Source organism: Stegostoma tigrinum, chromosome 5 (genome assembly GCF_030684315.1).
Source record: "Stegostoma tigrinum isolate sSteTig4 chromosome 5, sSteTig4.hap1, whole genome shotgun sequence".
Taxonomy (NCBI): Eukaryota; Metazoa; Chordata; class Chondrichthyes; order Orectolobiformes; family Stegostomatidae; genus Stegostoma; species Stegostoma tigrinum.
This window is the reverse complement of record NC_081358.1, coordinates 99,822,574-99,840,893: the sequence shown is the minus strand read 5'-3', so window position 1 is coordinate 99,840,893 and position 18,320 is coordinate 99,822,574. Positions and strand designations below refer to the sequence as shown.

General features: G+C 40.7%; 1 protein-coding gene across 1 annotated transcript in view; it reads left to right on the top strand.

The window, feature by feature from the left end:
* The first annotated feature begins 957 nt into the window (after window positions 1–957).
* Window positions 958–18,320, top strand: part of LOC125452094 (corticotropin-releasing factor receptor 2) — a 228,547-nt gene continuing 211,184 nt past the window's right edge. The window contains exon 1 of the mRNA XM_048530088.2: window positions 958–1,508. Within this exon, the coding sequence (XP_048386045.1) occupies window positions 1,467–1,508 (42 nt within the window). The 5' untranslated portion in view covers window positions 958–1,466. The remainder of the gene's footprint in view (window positions 1,509–18,320) is intronic.

The window sequence follows — 18,320 nt, the reverse complement described above, 5'->3', positions numbered from 1 at the left end:
AAACAGGCTAAATGCCTATTAAATAGTGGAGTGGCATTTCATATCTTGTCACGGTTGTAGCAATGCAATGCACAGAGGTAAGTTTTGCAAGATACCAATGAATGACCACGAACAACATACCTATCTTTCGAAATGAAGACTTAAATTTATATATCATTTCCACAATCATCAGACAACTCAAAATGTCTTGCAGTCGAAGTGCCTTTGAACCACTGTTGTAGTGTGGGAAATGCAAAAAATTAACTTGCGCTCAGCAAGCTCCCGCAAGTAGCAATGTGATATTACAAGATTTTTTTATCACTTTGATGTATTGAACTCAGCCTCAATGATAACTTCTTTAAAATCGAGAGGCGGGACTTTTTTTACGTTTAGTCTCTATTTAACATTTTGACCTAACGCCTCATAACAGTGCCTCAGAACTGCACTGAAGGGTCAGCTTGGATTTTGGTAAACTCAAACTCTGAAGTGACTCAATCCATCCTCCCCATGTCCCGAACCTGTCCCCAGACCTGGATATGCTAGCCACAGGCGCCTGTTTAAAACGTAACAGTATAAGGTGAAAAGAGGCTCTGGGATCTAAGTTATGGAAGTTTGGCAGCATTTTGTTTAGAAAAACAAAACTTTGTGGGCACGTTTCTTCAGGGATATGATGACTGTTTTCCTTTAAAGACCTCGAAACATTGCCAAAGATTGAGAAACCCGACGCTGTAGGAGGTGGGTAGTCAAAATGTGATATAGATAGCAGGTCAGTCATTGTGTGTGCAATCTGATCCCCGGCTATCCCACTGACACGGTGCAACCAATGGTATTGAAAAATAAATAAATGTGGCAGTTATCCTTTGATCAATGCCTTCTCTCCTCTGTGTAGCGGAATATCACAACCCCACTCCCGGGTCCGCGCAATTCTGCGTTTAGGATTACGAATGGATAGCGCCAGTTAAAAATAAAAATGTGCCGGGATGAGGTATCGAAAACCGATCCATGGCAACACACTGTGAGACAGAGTGATGTAAAACTGACCAAACCCGTCTGATGGGTCCCATTTGGAAACACATTCGTCCGGGACGGGAACTCGCTGGACTGTACAGTTAAACGGTCGGCTCCTGATCGAGACGGAGAGAGAGGATAAAGGAGGGAGGGCGGCCGTGGATATGGGAAAGATGGTCTTTCAAGATTAAAGGAGGCTGATCGCTTTTAAAGGGTCAGCCAGGATAAGTTGCAGTTGGACAAGCATGTTAACAGAGTACACGCTACAAAAAAAACTTGCAGGAGCCTGCGGGTGATTTAAATCCCACACACACACACACAGACACGCAGAGAGACACACGTTCCAGGATCCGGCTTGTACTTCGCTCATCCGACCAGGAATTCATTAAAAAAAACTCAAAGCCCAGCGACAGAAAGGAGGAAATACCTTCCAACGGGGCATGGGGCAAGTAGAGGGACCAGGTAACACTGATTAAACCATGGGTCTACAGAGGGCGATTTTCTGGACTTTACTGTTTCATGTAAGTGTCGCTTTTAAGTGGGACTGTGCATATGTAAATACGCGGGTTGTCTTCACAAATTAACATGCTTGCTGGCCATTTTTACGCTTAGCTATCGTAACCGTGTGTTATACATTGATTTAAAAGGAGCAAACTGGCTCATACGATTTAATTTTGTGACTGGGGTTATATGTGATTTATGTATAGTATAAAAATATGTATCTAACCCTGATATCTCAGTAAGAATCGAAAGAACTGCGGGTGCTGTAAATCAGGAACAAAAAACAGAAGTTGCCGGAAAAGCTCAGCAGGTCTGGTAGCATTTGGGAAGGTAAAAGACAAGAGTTAACGTTTCGGGTCCGGTGACCCTTCCTCATATATCTCAGACTCCGAGCACACATACAACGAACGGTAAATGTGCATCTGAGAGCTTCCAATTCTCAGCGTCAGAGGCCGGTACACCACGCCAGATATCAGGGCAACACTACCTTTCCACATGTTGTGCCCCTGTTTACAAAGGCGTTAAACCAGTCCATTCGAACGGTTTGCATTAGTGTTTTCACCAGGAAATACTGTCTCCGCTCTAAGCACACGTTCCTCGGGTACCTCCGGGAACCGAATGCTAAGCCATCTCCAAACTGAGGTCATCCGCTCCGGCTGTCTGGGTTAAACACGTTGACAGGACAGTACTCCCCAGGCAGCAGTCGGTTCAACACCTCAGAGTCATTGGTACACGGATTAAGGTCATCGACCAGCCAAGATGCACGAGTGTGCCTGGGCGAATGGGTCGGACCCCTGACTCCCGTACAATACTTTCTTCCAGTACGGCTATCATTTTGGAACACGGGACTTCAGGGCATTTCTTTAAACTAACCTCTTCCGTTCCTTCCGGTCCTAGCTCGTATATACCATCTGTATCAACCGGGAAGAGAGTTTTGTTGAGAAATTGTTGTAAAATAAAAGTCTGCTTCATTTCCTCATTCATCTTGACAAGCGATGTGGCGGTGTTATTCAAATCTCAGCGTTAATGGGGGACCTTGCTGGTTGTAATCATTCGCGGTAAAATGCCTGGGGACGTCCTGAAATCTTTCTTAAATTAATGAATAAAGAGCAATAACTGATAAACCTTGAATTGAAAGGTAGTTGGCCAAACACGAAACTGCTAAGTGGGTGTAAAAGTTCCGAAGAGTCATGTTGCAAGAAGTTAACACTATGTCCCTCTCCACAGACGGTGTCAGTCCCGCTGAGTCTATTATAGATCATAATTGTTGTAAAATCCCGCTTGTCTCAGTAAACTTACAGGAAGGAAATGTGCAATCTTTGCCGGGCCGAGCGATGTAACTACAGGCCCGCAGTGATGTGGTAGACTCTAAGCTGCCCTCTGAACTGGCCTCGCAAGCGGGAAAGTGTATTACAGATAATAGGAACTGCAGATGCTGGAAAATCGAAGATAACAAAAGTGTAGAGCTGAATGAGCACAGCAGGCCAAGCAGCATCTTAGGAACACAAAAGCTGACGTTTCGGGCCTAGACCCTTGGTTCACATTGAAGAAGGCGGCTTTCCAACATCTTCCCAGCGCAGTCAGAAATAGGCCCAAAATAGTGTTGACCCAGTCGGAATCATCCACAACCCACACAGAGCAACAACACACATCCAATTGCCATCTCTACTTGCCATCGTTACCCTTTTACTAAAGGACCTGATCCCCATGATGCTGGGCCACTAACCCTGGAATGGCCTCACAGTATCAATAGTGGCAACTCTCAGTTGGAACTGCTTTGGCTGAGTTTTGTGCATCTGGCACAAACCATGATGATGCACACCAAGTTTTTTTAAATCTATTTCTTCCAATGCCTTTAATTTGTTTAATGTTCGCAATAAATACATATTAATATCTAAGATAATGGGAACTGCAGATGCTGGAGAATCCAAGATAATAAAATGTGAGGCTGGATGAACACAGCAGGCCAAGCAGCATCTCAGGAGCACAAAAGCTGACGTTTCGGGCCTAGACCCTTCATCAGAGCCTAACCCTAAACCTAACCCTCTGATGAAGGGTCTAGGCCCGAAACGTCAGCTTTTGTGCTCCTGAGATGCTGCTTGGCCTGCTGTGTTCATCCAGCCTCACATTTTATTATCTCATATTAATATCTACCCAGTTGGATTAATGATTGCAAGAACTTAATGGCAGGATTATTCAAGTGTGGCAATATAAATGAGGAACGTGCTAGTCCAGAAGGCTTACATTGCATTATGCCCCGCCGATCCCAGGAAACGTCTCATTTAACAATAATATGTCCACCCTCTTTGATCAGACTAACGGATCAGACCCTATTACCTCCTCTCGGGGCGCTATTCCAGTTGAGCTATAGAACATCTGAAAGGAGGGAAAAAACTAAGAACTTGCACTGTTAGATTATAATGTCCCCCAATGTTTCAGGATAATTATTAGATCAAAATTAATACCAAGACAAAGAAAACAGGACAGGCCTTGATCAGTTTTTGTCAAATGGGAGAGAACTGGAGAAATTTAGAGACGAGATTACAAACTCTAAGGTCGAGGCAGGGAATGCTTGACCGTCATGGGGGGGGGGGGGGGCATCGAAGCAGAGGAGAGAACGAATTCTCGCTAAGGATCGGGGTTGGGACGGCGAACCGATTTAGGAAACGGAGGGGTCCAGGTTACGAGAGGGGAAATTTGAAAGTAAGAACGAGATACTGAAAATTTGAAGGGACAGTCAGGGTAGGTCAACGAGCACAAGCGTGTTAGAGGGATGGGACAGGTTGGAATGCTCTTTAAAAGGTGTTGACACCTAACTAAAATTAATTGTTCAAACAGACTGGGGAATAACGAGCGCTAGCCATTCGTGTATTCATTTTTATTAGTCACATCTACTGTAACAGTAAAACTGCTTATTTTGCAGACCTGAAGCAGAAAATAGTAGGAATTTCACATGCTAACAAAACGATTTATTTATTGCTTTATTTGGTGACACATCCCAATGTTGATTTGAGATAAAACAGCAGCTCTGTGCGATATTTGCAAGGAGCATGTTGTTCCTTTCTCTGCTGTTTTAATTAAAATATTAATAGATTTACTTTAGGGCGGCTAATTCATTTCTTTCACAACAGTTAAAGGAATTTAATACAGATCTTTTAATCCACCCGTTATTAATGCAATGCAGCAGGAGTTCTACCTGGAAAGGGATTTGAGTTCGCTGATAACTTTACCATATTTGTCAATGCGACCACTAAACGGAAAATCCGGATTCACTCTGTGAGTAACTCTTGATTAAAATTGTAATAGAAGCTTGAATTATTCTACCATTGATTAACAAAGGTCCCTGTCATTGGAATGCTTTAGGAACGTTAGAAAACCAAAATGGAGCATTTTCACTTAAAACTAAACGCAGCATAAATGTGAACGAACGTATTGAATTGAATACCTAATATTTGTTGCAGAAAGCTACATTTGATTTATGTTAAATATTTTTTCACTTGTGAAAATGCTGATGTATTTTTGATATGCATTTAAGTGGCTTAATATCCGGAGCTTAAGCGACTTGCACAGGCAGTGAAGTCAGTTTGGGAAACAGTGGCTCTCAGTTCAGCAGAATGTGCAATCTGCTCTTAAGTGTTAAAGTTTTTAATCCCTCATTGTTGATTTATTAAGGCCAAACATTGCTGGTGTTTCTTTTAGAATTAAGGAAAAGGAAAAGTGTCTTTTGTCACCTGTCCCAAATATCTCTGAAGTGCGCAAATATGGCATCCAACGGGCCTCAAATATGCTTGAGATAGTTATTGGCTAAGCATCTAACTAATCTGAGGAAGGAATGTTTCCCAGGGAACAACATTCTCTTCTATGTGTACTCCTTGGTGATCTTTGACATAACGTGAAGGGGCAGAAAATACTTCAATATAAATTCTTACCTAATAAGACCATAAGAAACAGGGACAGGAGTAGGCCATTTGGCCCTTCAAACCTGCTCCACCGTTTAATAGGATCATGGCCGATCCAACATCCCTCACATCCACTTTCCTGCCCTTTCCCCATAACCCTTGATTCCTTGAAGAATCTAACTATTCCAGCCTTAAACAAGGCCTCTGCCCTCACAATTGTCTGCAGCAAGGAATTTCAAAGACCCAGAGCTCTCAGAGAGAAGAAATTCCTCCTCATTTCAGTCCTAAATTGGCACCCCTCAATTCTAAGACTATGCCCTCTAGTCCTAGATGCTACCATGAGTAGAAACATTCTCTTGACTATTACCCTGCCAAGCCCCATAAAAATCCTATATGTCTCAATGAGATCACTTCTCATTCTTCTAAACTCCACTGAGTAGAGTCCCAACCTGTTTAATTGTTGCTCACAAGGCAACCCCTCCATACCAGTAATGAGGGAGAGTAACTGGCAAAATGACAGTTCCTCACAGCCCCAATTGCCCTGACAACAGTGAGAGTCAGCCACATATTGTTGAATTAGAGTCATGTGTAGGGCAGACTAGGTAGGGGTGATACCCAAGTTCTCTGAAGAACAGCAGTGTAGTAGTTCAGCATTGAAAACAATCCGGAAATGTCCATAGTCCCTTTTATCAGGAGCCAGCTCACAAATTGCCAGCTTTATTTCATAACTTGCCATGGTGGAACTTGACCTCATGACTGTCCAATGGAAGTTCAATGCATACCAATTAGCCTTCTGTGCCCTTCAGCAATGCCTCAACAAGAAACAGACTGCATAGATTTCACAACAGATACTGGAATTGCTCAGCAGGTCTGGCAGTACCTATATATACTGAGTGTTTCAGATCTGTGATCTTGCATCAGTTCAGCATGAAAAGAATCACAACTAAAAGAACAATTATTCATTTCAACAACATTTCATTCTAAGTAAATGAATTGAGCTATCAGAAAACATTCAGTAAAGTTCCACAACTAAGATTCCCAGATGGAATTAAAATTCACAGAAGTCCAAAGTAAACTGTTAAACAACTGATCAATATCAATTATACAATAATCAGACAGGTGGTCATTTCTTCCCCTGCACGTGCAACCAGACCTTTCAGAAATAGCCCCAATGTAGGGCCGTGGTGGCTGACTGGCTTGCTAGTCAGTGGCACAGTAGTTATCTCTAATCATATCTCCGTGCCTGTTTAAAGGTTCACCCAGTAGGTTGCTTTTTTTCTCCTCAGTGATTATCTCATCTAAGCTGGAGCACGGTAGGCTTGCATCACTCAATGGCTTGACATGACTTTGATCAGTCGGTCAATTAAATGTTGAAGAATGAGCTCCTAAGGAATCCAAGGAGTTGGCATTGGGAAACTGGGAGGATTGTGATTGCTTCTTTATCTTGGCACCTATTTTTGTCTGATCTCACGTCATTGCAGCATCTTAGGAGATTTTGTGAATGCAAATTTCGATATTACAGCCATGGATGAGCAATGGAAACCTAGCCTTATTGAGGTACATCTGTTCTGTAATTGAGTTGCTATATGGAAATTCCATGTAAATAGCTGACATACATCCTCAGGTATCCACAGGAATCAAAAACAACTAGCTGCCTCAAGGCTAGATACGTGTCTCATTTATATACTAAGATTCATACAACAACAAGCATAGAGTAGGGCATTTAATGTTGAAATATTTCCCTTCATGATTGCCTAGCAATGATGGTTAGTAGAATGGGATATTATTCTTGTTGCTCTTTCTTACTAATTTCGAAAAGAATAACATAATGACAATATTCATTTATTTACATAGAGCTCTGATGCAGCCATTCAAATCTGGAAATGATAGGGATCGGTAAGCCTGAATCCTACTGTACCTATTATTGCAGCAAAAATAACAATAACCTGCATTCACATAACACCTTTAACATGGAAAGATGTCCCTGAATGCTTCACTGAGATTAAATCAGTCTAGAAATTGACAGCATGGTGTCCAAAGAACAAAAACATATCCCATCACCATATGTGCTGCAGCCTCTCAAAAAGAAGGCTTATCTTCACATCAGGCAATAAATACTGGTCTGACTGTTGTTATCTGTATGTAGAACATGGGCTCAGTATTGTTTGCATTTGAATAGAGTTAATAGATTCAAACTTAATACAAAACCTCTGTTGTATACAAATTTTAAAGATGCCATTCTAATCTAAAGGACTTCAAACTTGTGTGTCAATGTAAACAATAGAGAATATGTTGCACTATATGAAAAATGCAGAAAACTCTCCTGATTAATGATGTTCTTATCAGTGTGCTCTACTGATCAATCACACAAACATTATTATTTGAAACTTATGCACGAAAAGGGCTTTTTCATACTGTTGTCAACTCTCAGGTATCTGTTACAACAGAATAAAAATATTGCTCGTTCAGCACAAATCATGAGGTTCCTACTATCAGGATTTATTTCAGTGACTTGAAATCTTCTCAACACAAAAGGCCTATAAATAAATATGGAAATTAATAATCACCCAAATATAACTGGAATATTAACCAGTGCTGCTTGCAGTTCTACAATATACAACCTCATGGATGCACTTTGATTTTTCTGGACTAAAGTCTTTATAAAACATACATGTTAGCCAACTTTGGAAGTAAGCCAGGTGTACTTCATATAGAGACCCCAGTAATTTTCACAATTGCCTTCGGCATGGTATTTGTAAAGTAGTTCCACAAAATCCACAAAGCCCCTTAAGCTGAAGATAATCACTGTACCACAAAGCAAATGTAACAAACGAAAATAGTTTGATTTTGTTAATTGCATATTTTGACTGTATTTTATTCTTTCTTTACGTCTGTGGGCATTGCTGGCAAAGCAAGCATTTGTTGCCTTTCCTAAGAACCCTCGCACTGATTGGCTTCCTCAGCCATTTCAGAAAGCAGTCCACCATATGATGTGGAACTAGATGGTCAAATTTAAACCCAAGTCACTAAAGCATTATTTGGATCTTAGGAAACAAATCCAGTGATCTTGCCACTACACTATCATCTCCGTGGATACTAGCATTAAAAATTAGTTTTCTATTGCTAACTGTAAAGGCAATTAGCTTCTTCACACCCTCCTTTTGCTCCCCTTACTGTGGGCAGTGTGATATTGCTGCTCACAGTGGTGAGAGAACATAGAACATTACAGCACAGTACAGGCCCTTCGGCCCTCGATGTTGTGCCGACCTGTCATACTGATCTGAAGCGCATCTAACCTACACTATTCCATGTACGTCCATATGCTTGTCCAATGATGACTTAAATGTACTTAAAGTTGGTGAATCTACTACCATTGCAGGCAAAGCGTTCCATACCCGTACCACTCTCTGAGTAAAATTCCATACCCTTACTACTCTCTGAGTAAAGCTCTCTGAGAGAGCTGGTTGTAGTGTTGGAGATGATGGAAATGTTAAGATGATAATGTAAATTGTGATGGAAATGAGATTGGAGGTGCTGGAGATAACAGTGGAACTGATAGTAAGAATATTGAGGATATTTTAAATGAACATGATAGTGGAGGTATTTGAGGTGGACATAGTAATGATGTTTACATTGTTGAAGGCAGTGGAGTCACTGATGGTGATGTCAGTGGTGGAAGTGAGATTAAAGATGTTGATCAAGCGGTTACAAAAGTGATGCAGATAGTGGTGTCTAATAATAGTGATGGAGATGAATATGGAAATGGTGGACATGATGTTATATTTGTGGACATGATGTCAGAGGAGCTGATGGTCATGGAGTTTTTTTATTGTGGGCCAGGTAATACTGGCTAGCCAGCATTTATTATCTATCCCTAGTTGCCCTGTCGGAGGTGGTAGTGAACTACATTCTTGAACTGCTGCAGTCCACATACTGAAGGTTGACCCACAATACCATTATGGAGGGAATTCCAGTTGGAGGTACAGAAGTTATTTATGGTACAGGTAGTGGTGAAGTGGCAGGGATGATGGTAGTGAAGGCTTTGGTAGCATTACTTAATCTTCAGAAGATTGGCAATGTCAGAGGCAACTGGAATCCTCTGATATTCCTCAATGACAGGCATAGCCGACCTGTCGCATGAAAGACTGAAATTGATTGAATAATCTGGTTCTTTTAACCTCGGCAAGTCAGTACGGTCTGTGGTTATATTGTCTAACTATTGGTGGTATCTGTTTATGTTTTGTTGGCCTCAAGAGGAATTGTTCTTGCTGCTGTTGCCCTTTTTGTGCATAAGTTTCAAATAATAACATTCAGATCTATTATTATCAGGAACATGAGAAATATGCAGAGTAATGGGAACAGATTTAAACTTTGTATGTGGCCCAGAGGCTCCCTGGTAAACAGCAAATTAACCCACAAAGGCCAAAATTTTAAAACTTTTGATCCAAGGTATGTGCTTCCAAATAAACAAAAAGGGAAACTCATAGTCCCTTGCCATTTGGACCTATAATTGACCACTTTGAACTGTGCCTCTTCTCACATACATGAAGTCAGCATGGGTATAATTTCCAGTGGAGAACTTCAACCATGGGTGGTGTTATCTTGCAGAAAATTGTGAGTGTATGTGTGCAAATTTAGCCTGAACAATGTGGTTGAGATTGCAAGTTATCTTCTGGGAAAATTGCTATGAGAAAGATGCATTCTGCAGTTCCTTTCAAGGTACAATATAATACCTTACACTCTGCACTTCAGTTACATAACAGGCATAAATGTGTAATCATTCCCCTGTTCTGTGCTTAGTTAACTCAGTGATCACAGTAAACAACCTAGCACCAAATTGTGTGTGAATTAGTCAGAGAAAAGTCAGACAATTAGAAATTGCTCTTGATTGCTGTTAAGTGATCATGACTCAGTTGTGGCTGTCATCCCTTCCATAGCAAAATAATCTACGCAGGGGAGATCAAATAGATTTTCATGTCCCAGAGGATTTAAAGGAATAAATAGTTCTATAAGGTTCCTTGAATGCTTTGCCCTGTGTTTCCAGGCTGTGCAGGTCTGGAGACTAGAAACACAAATTTGAAAAGTCTACATTATTGTCCAAGATCAGAACTAACATGTACAGACAATTCGAGAATTCAAATGTTAAGGAGGAATTATTTAGAGACTTATCATCAGAGTTCCTGTTCTAAAATAAAACACTTACTCGGCATAAGTACAACAAATAACGTCAGAGCCTAAATAAAACTACAATGCTGACATCAGCCATCCTGAGCCATGGAGAGGAAAATTAGGCAGGGCTCTGATTGCTGTCTAATGGCCCATATTGGAAAATGTTCAGCTGATTTGGACACCCAGCAAAAGCCCAAGTTTAAAGCAGAGCCACCTAAATTGCCAGTATAAATAGGCTGCAAGAATACCAACCTCTTCTTGAGGTTGTTTCTACCCTGTTAATAGCAGGCTAGAGTATTCAAAACTGACTCCATGTTTATTTCTGTTGACTGGGAAGGTAAAAGGTCTTTAACTGACAGCTTCTCTCAATTAAACATGAAGCAGCTTTGTCTGCTGTTAAATAATAGGCACAACATGTACTGCCTATGAAATAGACAAGATTTCTTTGGCAGTAATCCTTTGGGGAGGCGATGGCCTAGTAATATTATCACTGGACCCAGGTATGTTCCGGGGACATCGATTCAAATCTTGCTATGGCAAGTGGTCAAATTTTAATCCACAAAAATCTGAAATTAAGAACTTAAAGATAACCATGAAATGATTGCTGGAGAATCCCATCTGATTCACTGATGTCCTTCAGGGAAGGAAATGGATGTGCTTACATGGTCTGGCATACATGGGATTCCAGAGCCACAGGAATATGGTTGACTCTTAACTGATCTTTGGACAATAACAGACAGACAATAAGTGCTGGCCCAGCTAGTGACACCAACATCCTGCAAGTACATTTTTAAAACATCTAAACCAATGAACTTTACAAAAAAATTGTCCTTCGCAATTTTGTTTGAATCAACCTGTTCAGACATATTATGACAGGTTGGGTGCAAAGCCAGGTTGTCTGGCTCAAAGGGAAGAGTACTAAAACTGCATGACAAAAATTCTAGAAACATAGATTCTTTTGAACTGGAATTGAACCAGTGATATAAGGATGTTAATCTTGTAATGCCCAAAACAATACAGCAGGTCCGCAGGTTTACAAATGCATTCTGTTCCTGAGAAGATTTGTAAGTTGACTACACAATTTGGGAAGCAGTACAGGATGGTGTAAAATATCCATAAGTTAGTAAGAGCAAATGTTCTCATGTCAGATCCTTAAAATTAATTATGATATGGGATCTCATTCATAATTACGAGCATTCGTAACTTGCTGCTCATAAACTGGGAACTCTTTATATTCAGCTTTACTAGCTGAGCTATCAAAGGAGACCCTAGATTGCACTTACATAACACCATAACATAGCAAAACATCCCAGGGTGCTTCACAATAATTTTATCAGACAAAATGGCCAGAGTTGAAGAGCAGCAAAGTGCTTGGAGAGTTGTAGGATTGCAGAAGGTTAAAGATAGATAGAGACAAAATGATGGATAGATTGTAACGCAAGGATGAGAAATTAAGGTTTCAGGTATTATTGGATTAGATTCTAATGTAGATCAGCAAACTATCCAAAAGGATGAAAGCAGGGGAACACAAATCCTGACTTGCCCACATGCCTCTTTTCTTTCATCCACACTGAGATTCTGAGAAAAACTAAAAAGAAACTATTACCCCAATTCAAGATTCATGGTCTAATCCAGGAGCAATTCCAAAGGTGTCATTCAAAGACATCCTTAATATGAAATTTTCTTCTTGTTTATTGTTGTGTATGTTAATAATTCCATTTGCAATATATGTGAAAGGACTGCGAGTCCACCTTTCCAATTAGGTTATATGGTTATTCTTTTCACATCAATGTTTAAAATGATTTGCCTAAAAAGCTGAAGCATCTCTGCTTCTGAATAGTTAACCTATACCACATAGAGTGATGCCATGTTTCGCAGTAAAAGAAGGTGTTGCAGAATAGCGCTTTTTAATGGATCTTTAACTTTTCCTCAGTTGTATTGCAACACCAGCTATCCCCAGGTTTCTGCCAATGCTGCTCTGAAATCAAGTACATGCCAATGCATGAAAATACTGCAGTAATTTTCTTACAACCCTCTGTAAAGTATCTGTTTTCTGTTGGTACTTTACCCCTGTGAAGTGGCTGAGCAATGTAGATTTTTGAGCAGCAATGAAAATTACTTGTCGGCGATTAGGTCTGAGAGAAAGCCTGTCTCTTTATCAGCAGAAATATCATGAGAGATTCTAGCCTAGAAGTTATCTCGAGCAGCTCCCGTTTTATAGATGCAAAAGCATTCAACGTGGCAGGCTCAATCTGTACTAGAAGCACATTACTGACCTTATTTGTAAAGGCTGTACCATAGGTTTTATTCCTGTAATCACAATTATTGGTTCTAACTCAGTCTTTTATTGTGGTATGCGATTGTGCATGCCTACAACATTCTCACATTTCAGCCACTCCAGTGATCTACAAAAGTCAACTTTATTTTCATCCCTTTAATGTAAAGGCAGGAGAATCACAGTTCAGTCCATCCTCCATTCCACTTGTCCCCACTCCATCTTGGTGCCAGCTGTGAGCTGGAGCTATAGAAGGCCTCTGCAATCTGCTGGAAATAAAACATTGGAGGTCCAATTCCTCATTCCCCTGCTCTCCATCCTCTTTATGGCACCTTATGCTGCATTAGAATCACACATTAATTCAGGCTGTAACATCCCATCAGTTTGACAAATATCACCAAAGAAATATTTTATCCAAATTTGGTTCCCTTTGAAATTTTAAAGAGAGTTTTGAAACAGGGAGAGATTTATTAATATACCAATGGAGTTACGGAAATCAAATTCAGTTTTAATCCTTTGCACAGGCATCCCATGCCTTTACTTCCAAGAAACACAGCAAGAATTTTCTCTAGTAACCTGGCCAACATTTACCTCTCAATAAGCAACAATGAAAATTATCCAGTAATCTATTGCATTGCAGATGACAGATCAATCAAGCCAGGCCTCCTCAAGAACATAGGCTTCAATTATCATGTGACCCTGAAGAAATTGCATGGGATTAAATATTCCATTTTTATTTCAAGTATTATTAATTTATGGACCAATGGCTTAATGTTCACAAATTGAATGGGGTGTTTTCTGCAATGATCATACTTCAAAAGACTCTCTTGAAGTGTTCTGAGGCGAACGTGCTAAATATCTTCGTTTGTGAAGTAAACAGCATGGATCCATGATTCAATCCTTTACTAAGCCATGTGTTTGTCTAATTTAGGTCAATGAGATGCCATTTCACCAGATTTGGCTTGCTTTTGCTTTTAGTAGAGGCAGATGAGCGAGTAGGCATAACACATTCCTGTGCACTCACAGGTCCTGTCTCCAATAATAGCTTTTGACCCCTTGTCTGTTTACTTATGGAAAGAGTCTGTAGAGATATAGAGATTAAGTGACTGGGCAGAATCTTGGTAGATGGAATATAACATGAGATTATTTGAGGTTATGCATTTTCGCAGGAAAAATTGAGAAGCTGAACTGTTTAAATGGAGAAAGACTGCAGAAATCTACTGAGCAGCGATTTGGGAGTCTTGCTCCATGAATCACAAAAAACTAATATCCAAGTTCAACAGATATTAGAGACAAATTAGGAATATTGGCCTTTGTTACAAAAGGAATAATTTGTAAAAGTTAAGAGGTTTCAATAAAACAATGCAAAGTTCTGGTCAGTCCAAACAGATGCCCAAATATCTTTAGATGCTTTATCATTGACCTTCCTTCCATCATAAGGTCAGAGTAGGGATATTCACCAAAATTTGCACAATGTTCAACATCATTTGTGACTCCTCAGATACTGAAGCAGTCAATGCTCAAATGCAGCATGATCTGGATAATATCCAAGCTTGAGATGTCAAAAGGAAAGTAACATACACACTACACAAATGCATGGCAATAGTCATCTCCAATAAGAGTAAACCTAACCACCACCCCTGGACATTCAATGATATTGCCATCATTGAATGCCTCACTATCAACATCCTGGGTGATACCATTGACCAGAAACTCAACTGGACTCATCGCATTAATGCAGTGGCTACAAGAGCAGGCCAGAGGCTTGGAATACTGTGGCAAGTAAGTCCCCAAAACCTGTTTATCACCTAAAAGGTACAAATCAGGAGTATGATGAAATACTCCCACTTGCTTGGGTGGGTGCAGCTCCAACAATACTTCAGAAGCTTGACTCCAACCAGGACAAAGAAGCCACTTGACTTGCACCACATCCACAAGCATCCACTCACTCTACCACCAATACTCAGTAGCATCAGTGTGTTCTGTTTACAAGAGGCACCGTAAATATTCACCAAAGATCCTGAGACAGCATCTTCCAAACCCACAACCACTTCTGTCTAGAAAGAAATATTTATTTTATATTTGTCTAGAATAGATAACTCGAAATACTGCCACCTGCAAATTCCCCTCCAAGTCACTCACCATCCTGACTTGCTAGTACATCGATATTTCATCACTGTCACTGGGTCAAACTCCTGGAGTTCCCTCATGAAAGACATTGGAGGTCAACCTATAGCATTGGACAGCAGCAGTTCAAGAAGGCAGCTCACCACCACCTTCTCAAGGACAGCTAGAGGCAGGCAATAAACACTGGCCAGCTAGTGACACTCACATCACACAAGTGAATTGAAGATGAATTTGAATACTGTGACCAGTTTTTGGGTCCATTATCTAAGGAAAGATATAATAGCATTAAAGGCAGTTCAGAGACGGTTCACTAGGCTGACAACAGGTATGAGGAGACTGTCTTATGAGGAGACCTTGAGTAATTTGGGCCTGTACCCATTGGAATTTATATGAATGAGAGATGGCCTTACTAAAACATACAAGAATCTTAGGAGACTTAGGTGCAGAGTGGTTGCTTCTACTTGTGGGAGAGTATGACAGAACATGGTTTAATGAGATGGAGGAACTGAAGTACATCTGAATTAGTAGATACATAGTTTTGAATAAATCAATGGGATTTAAGGCCAGAATTTACATCCTTAAAGAAGTGGCCCTGGAAATAATAGATTCATTGGCCATCTTCAAAGATTATTTAGATTCTGGAACAGTTCCCACAGTTTGGGGTTTAGCTAATGTAAGCCATGTTTTATAAAAGGATGTAAGAGAGAAAACAGTGAATTATAGACTGAGTGACCGATAGTGAGGAAGATGCTCAAGTCTATTATGGATTTTGTAATACAGCAGTTAAAAAAACAGTGGTAGAATAAGATACAGCATGGATTTACAAAATGGAAATCATGCTTAGCAAATCTACTAGGATTCTTCAGGGATGTAACTAATAGAATCAATCAGGGATATCTAGTGGATTCTTTATTTGAGCATTATTTTCAGAATGCTTTCAATAAAGTCCCACATAAGAGATTGACGTGTAAAATTAAAACTCATGGTATTCAGGGTCGTGTATTGAGATGGATAGAAATTTAGTTAGCAGACAGGAAACAAACAGTAGAAATAAATAGGTCTTTTTCTGAATGACAGTCAGTGACTAGTGGAGTACTGCAGAGATCAATAGACAATAGACAATAGGTGCAGGAGTAGGCCATTCAGCCCTTCGGGCCAGCACCACCATTCATTATGATCATGTCTGATCATCCACAGTCAGTATCCTGTTCCTGCCTTATCCCCATAGCCCTTGATTCCTCTATCTTTAAGAGCTCTATCAATCTCTTTCTTGAAAGTATCCAGAGACTTGGCCTCCACTGCCTTCTGGGGCAGAGCATTCCATACGTCCACCACTCTCTGGGTGAAGAAGCTTTTCCTCAACTCTGTTCTAAATGGCGTACCCCTTATTCTTAAACAGTGTCCTCTGGTTCTGGACTTAACTATCAGCAGAAACATGCTTCCTGCCTCCAGAATGTCCAATCCCTTAATAATCTTATATGTCTCAATCAGGTCCACTCTCATACCTCTAAACTCAAGTATATACAAGCCCAGTCGCTCCAATCTTTCAACATATGATAGTCCCATCATTTCGGGAATTAACCTCGTGAACCTACACTGCACTCCTTCAATAGCAAGAACGTCCTTCCTCAAATTTGGAGACGAAAACTGCACACAATATTCCAGGTGCAGTCTCACCAGGGTCCTGTACAGCTGCAGGAGGACCTCTTTGCTCCTATTCTCAATTCTTCTTGTTATGAAGGCCAGCATGCCATTGTCTTTCTTTACTGCCTGCTGTACCTGTATGCTTGCTTTCATTGACTGATGTACAAGAACACCCAAATCTCATTGTACTTCCTCTTTACCTAACTTGACTCCATTTAGATAGTAATCTGCCTTCCTGTTCTTGCCACTGAAGTGGATAACCTCACATTTACTGCATCTGCCATGCATCCGTCCACTCACCTAGCCTGTCCAAGTCACCCTGTATGCTCATAACATCCACTTCACATTTCACACTGCCACGAAGCTTTGCATCATCAGCAAATTTGCTAATATTACTTTTAATGCCGTCATCTATATCATAAATGTATATTGAAAACAGCTGCAGTCCCAGCACTGAACCTTGTGGTACCCCACTGGTCACCACCTCCCATTCCAAAAGGGACCCGTTTATCACTACTCTTTACTTCCTGCCAGCCAGCCAATTTTCGTTCCAAGTCAGTATTTTACTCCCAATACCATGTGCCCTAATTTTGCTCACTAATCTCCTATGTGGAACATTATTAAAGGTTTTATGAAAGTCCGGGTACACTACATCCACTGTCCCTTGCCCATCCTCATAGTTACATCCTCATTCCAGAAGATTAGTCAAGCACAATTTCCCCTTCGTAAATCCATGCTGACACTCACCTATTCTGTTAGTGCTATCCAAATGAGTTGTAATTTCATCTTTTATAATTGACTCCAGCATCCTTCCTACCAATGACGTCAGGCTAACCGGTCTATAATTTCCTGTTTTCTCTCTCCCTCCTTTCTTGAAAACTGGGACAACATTAACCACCCTGCAATCCACAGGAACTGATCATGAATCTATAGAACATTGGAAAATGATTACCAATGTGTCCACAATTTCTAGAGCCACCTCCTTAAGTACCCTTGGATGCAGACCATCGGGTCCTGGGGACATATCAGCCTTCAGACCTAACAGTCTCTGCAACACCATTTCCTGACTAATATAAATTCCCTTCAGTTCATCCATTACCCTAGGTCCTTCAGCCTCTATGACATCCGGGAGATTGTTTGTGTCTTCCCTAGTGAAGATGGATCCAAAGTACCTATTCAACTCTTCTGCCATTTCCTTGTTCCCCATAATAAATTCACCCACTTCTGTCTTCAAGGGCCTAATTTTAGTCTTAACCATTTTTTTTTCTTTTCACTTACCTAAAAAAGCCTTCTACTATCCTCCTTTACATTTTTGGCCAGTTTGCCTTCATACCTCATTTTTTTCTCCACGTATTGCCTTTTTAGTTATCTTCCATTGCTCTTTAAAAGTTTCCCGCTCATCTTTTGTCTTTTATAACAGTCCGTAACTTCCCTCGTCAGCCACGGCCACCTGTGCCTCCCCTTAGGATCCTTCTTCCTCTTTGGAATGAAATGATCCTGCACCTTCTACATTGACAGGATGCAGAGATGGGCTGAGAGGTGGCAGATGGAGTTCAACCTGGATAAATGCGAGGTGATGCATTTTGGAAGGTCGAATTTGAAAGCTGAGTACAGGATTAAGGATAGGATTCTTGGCAGCGTGGAGGAACAGAGGGATCTTGGTGTGCAGATACATAGATCCCTTAAAATGGCCACCCAAGTGGACAGGGTTGTTAAGA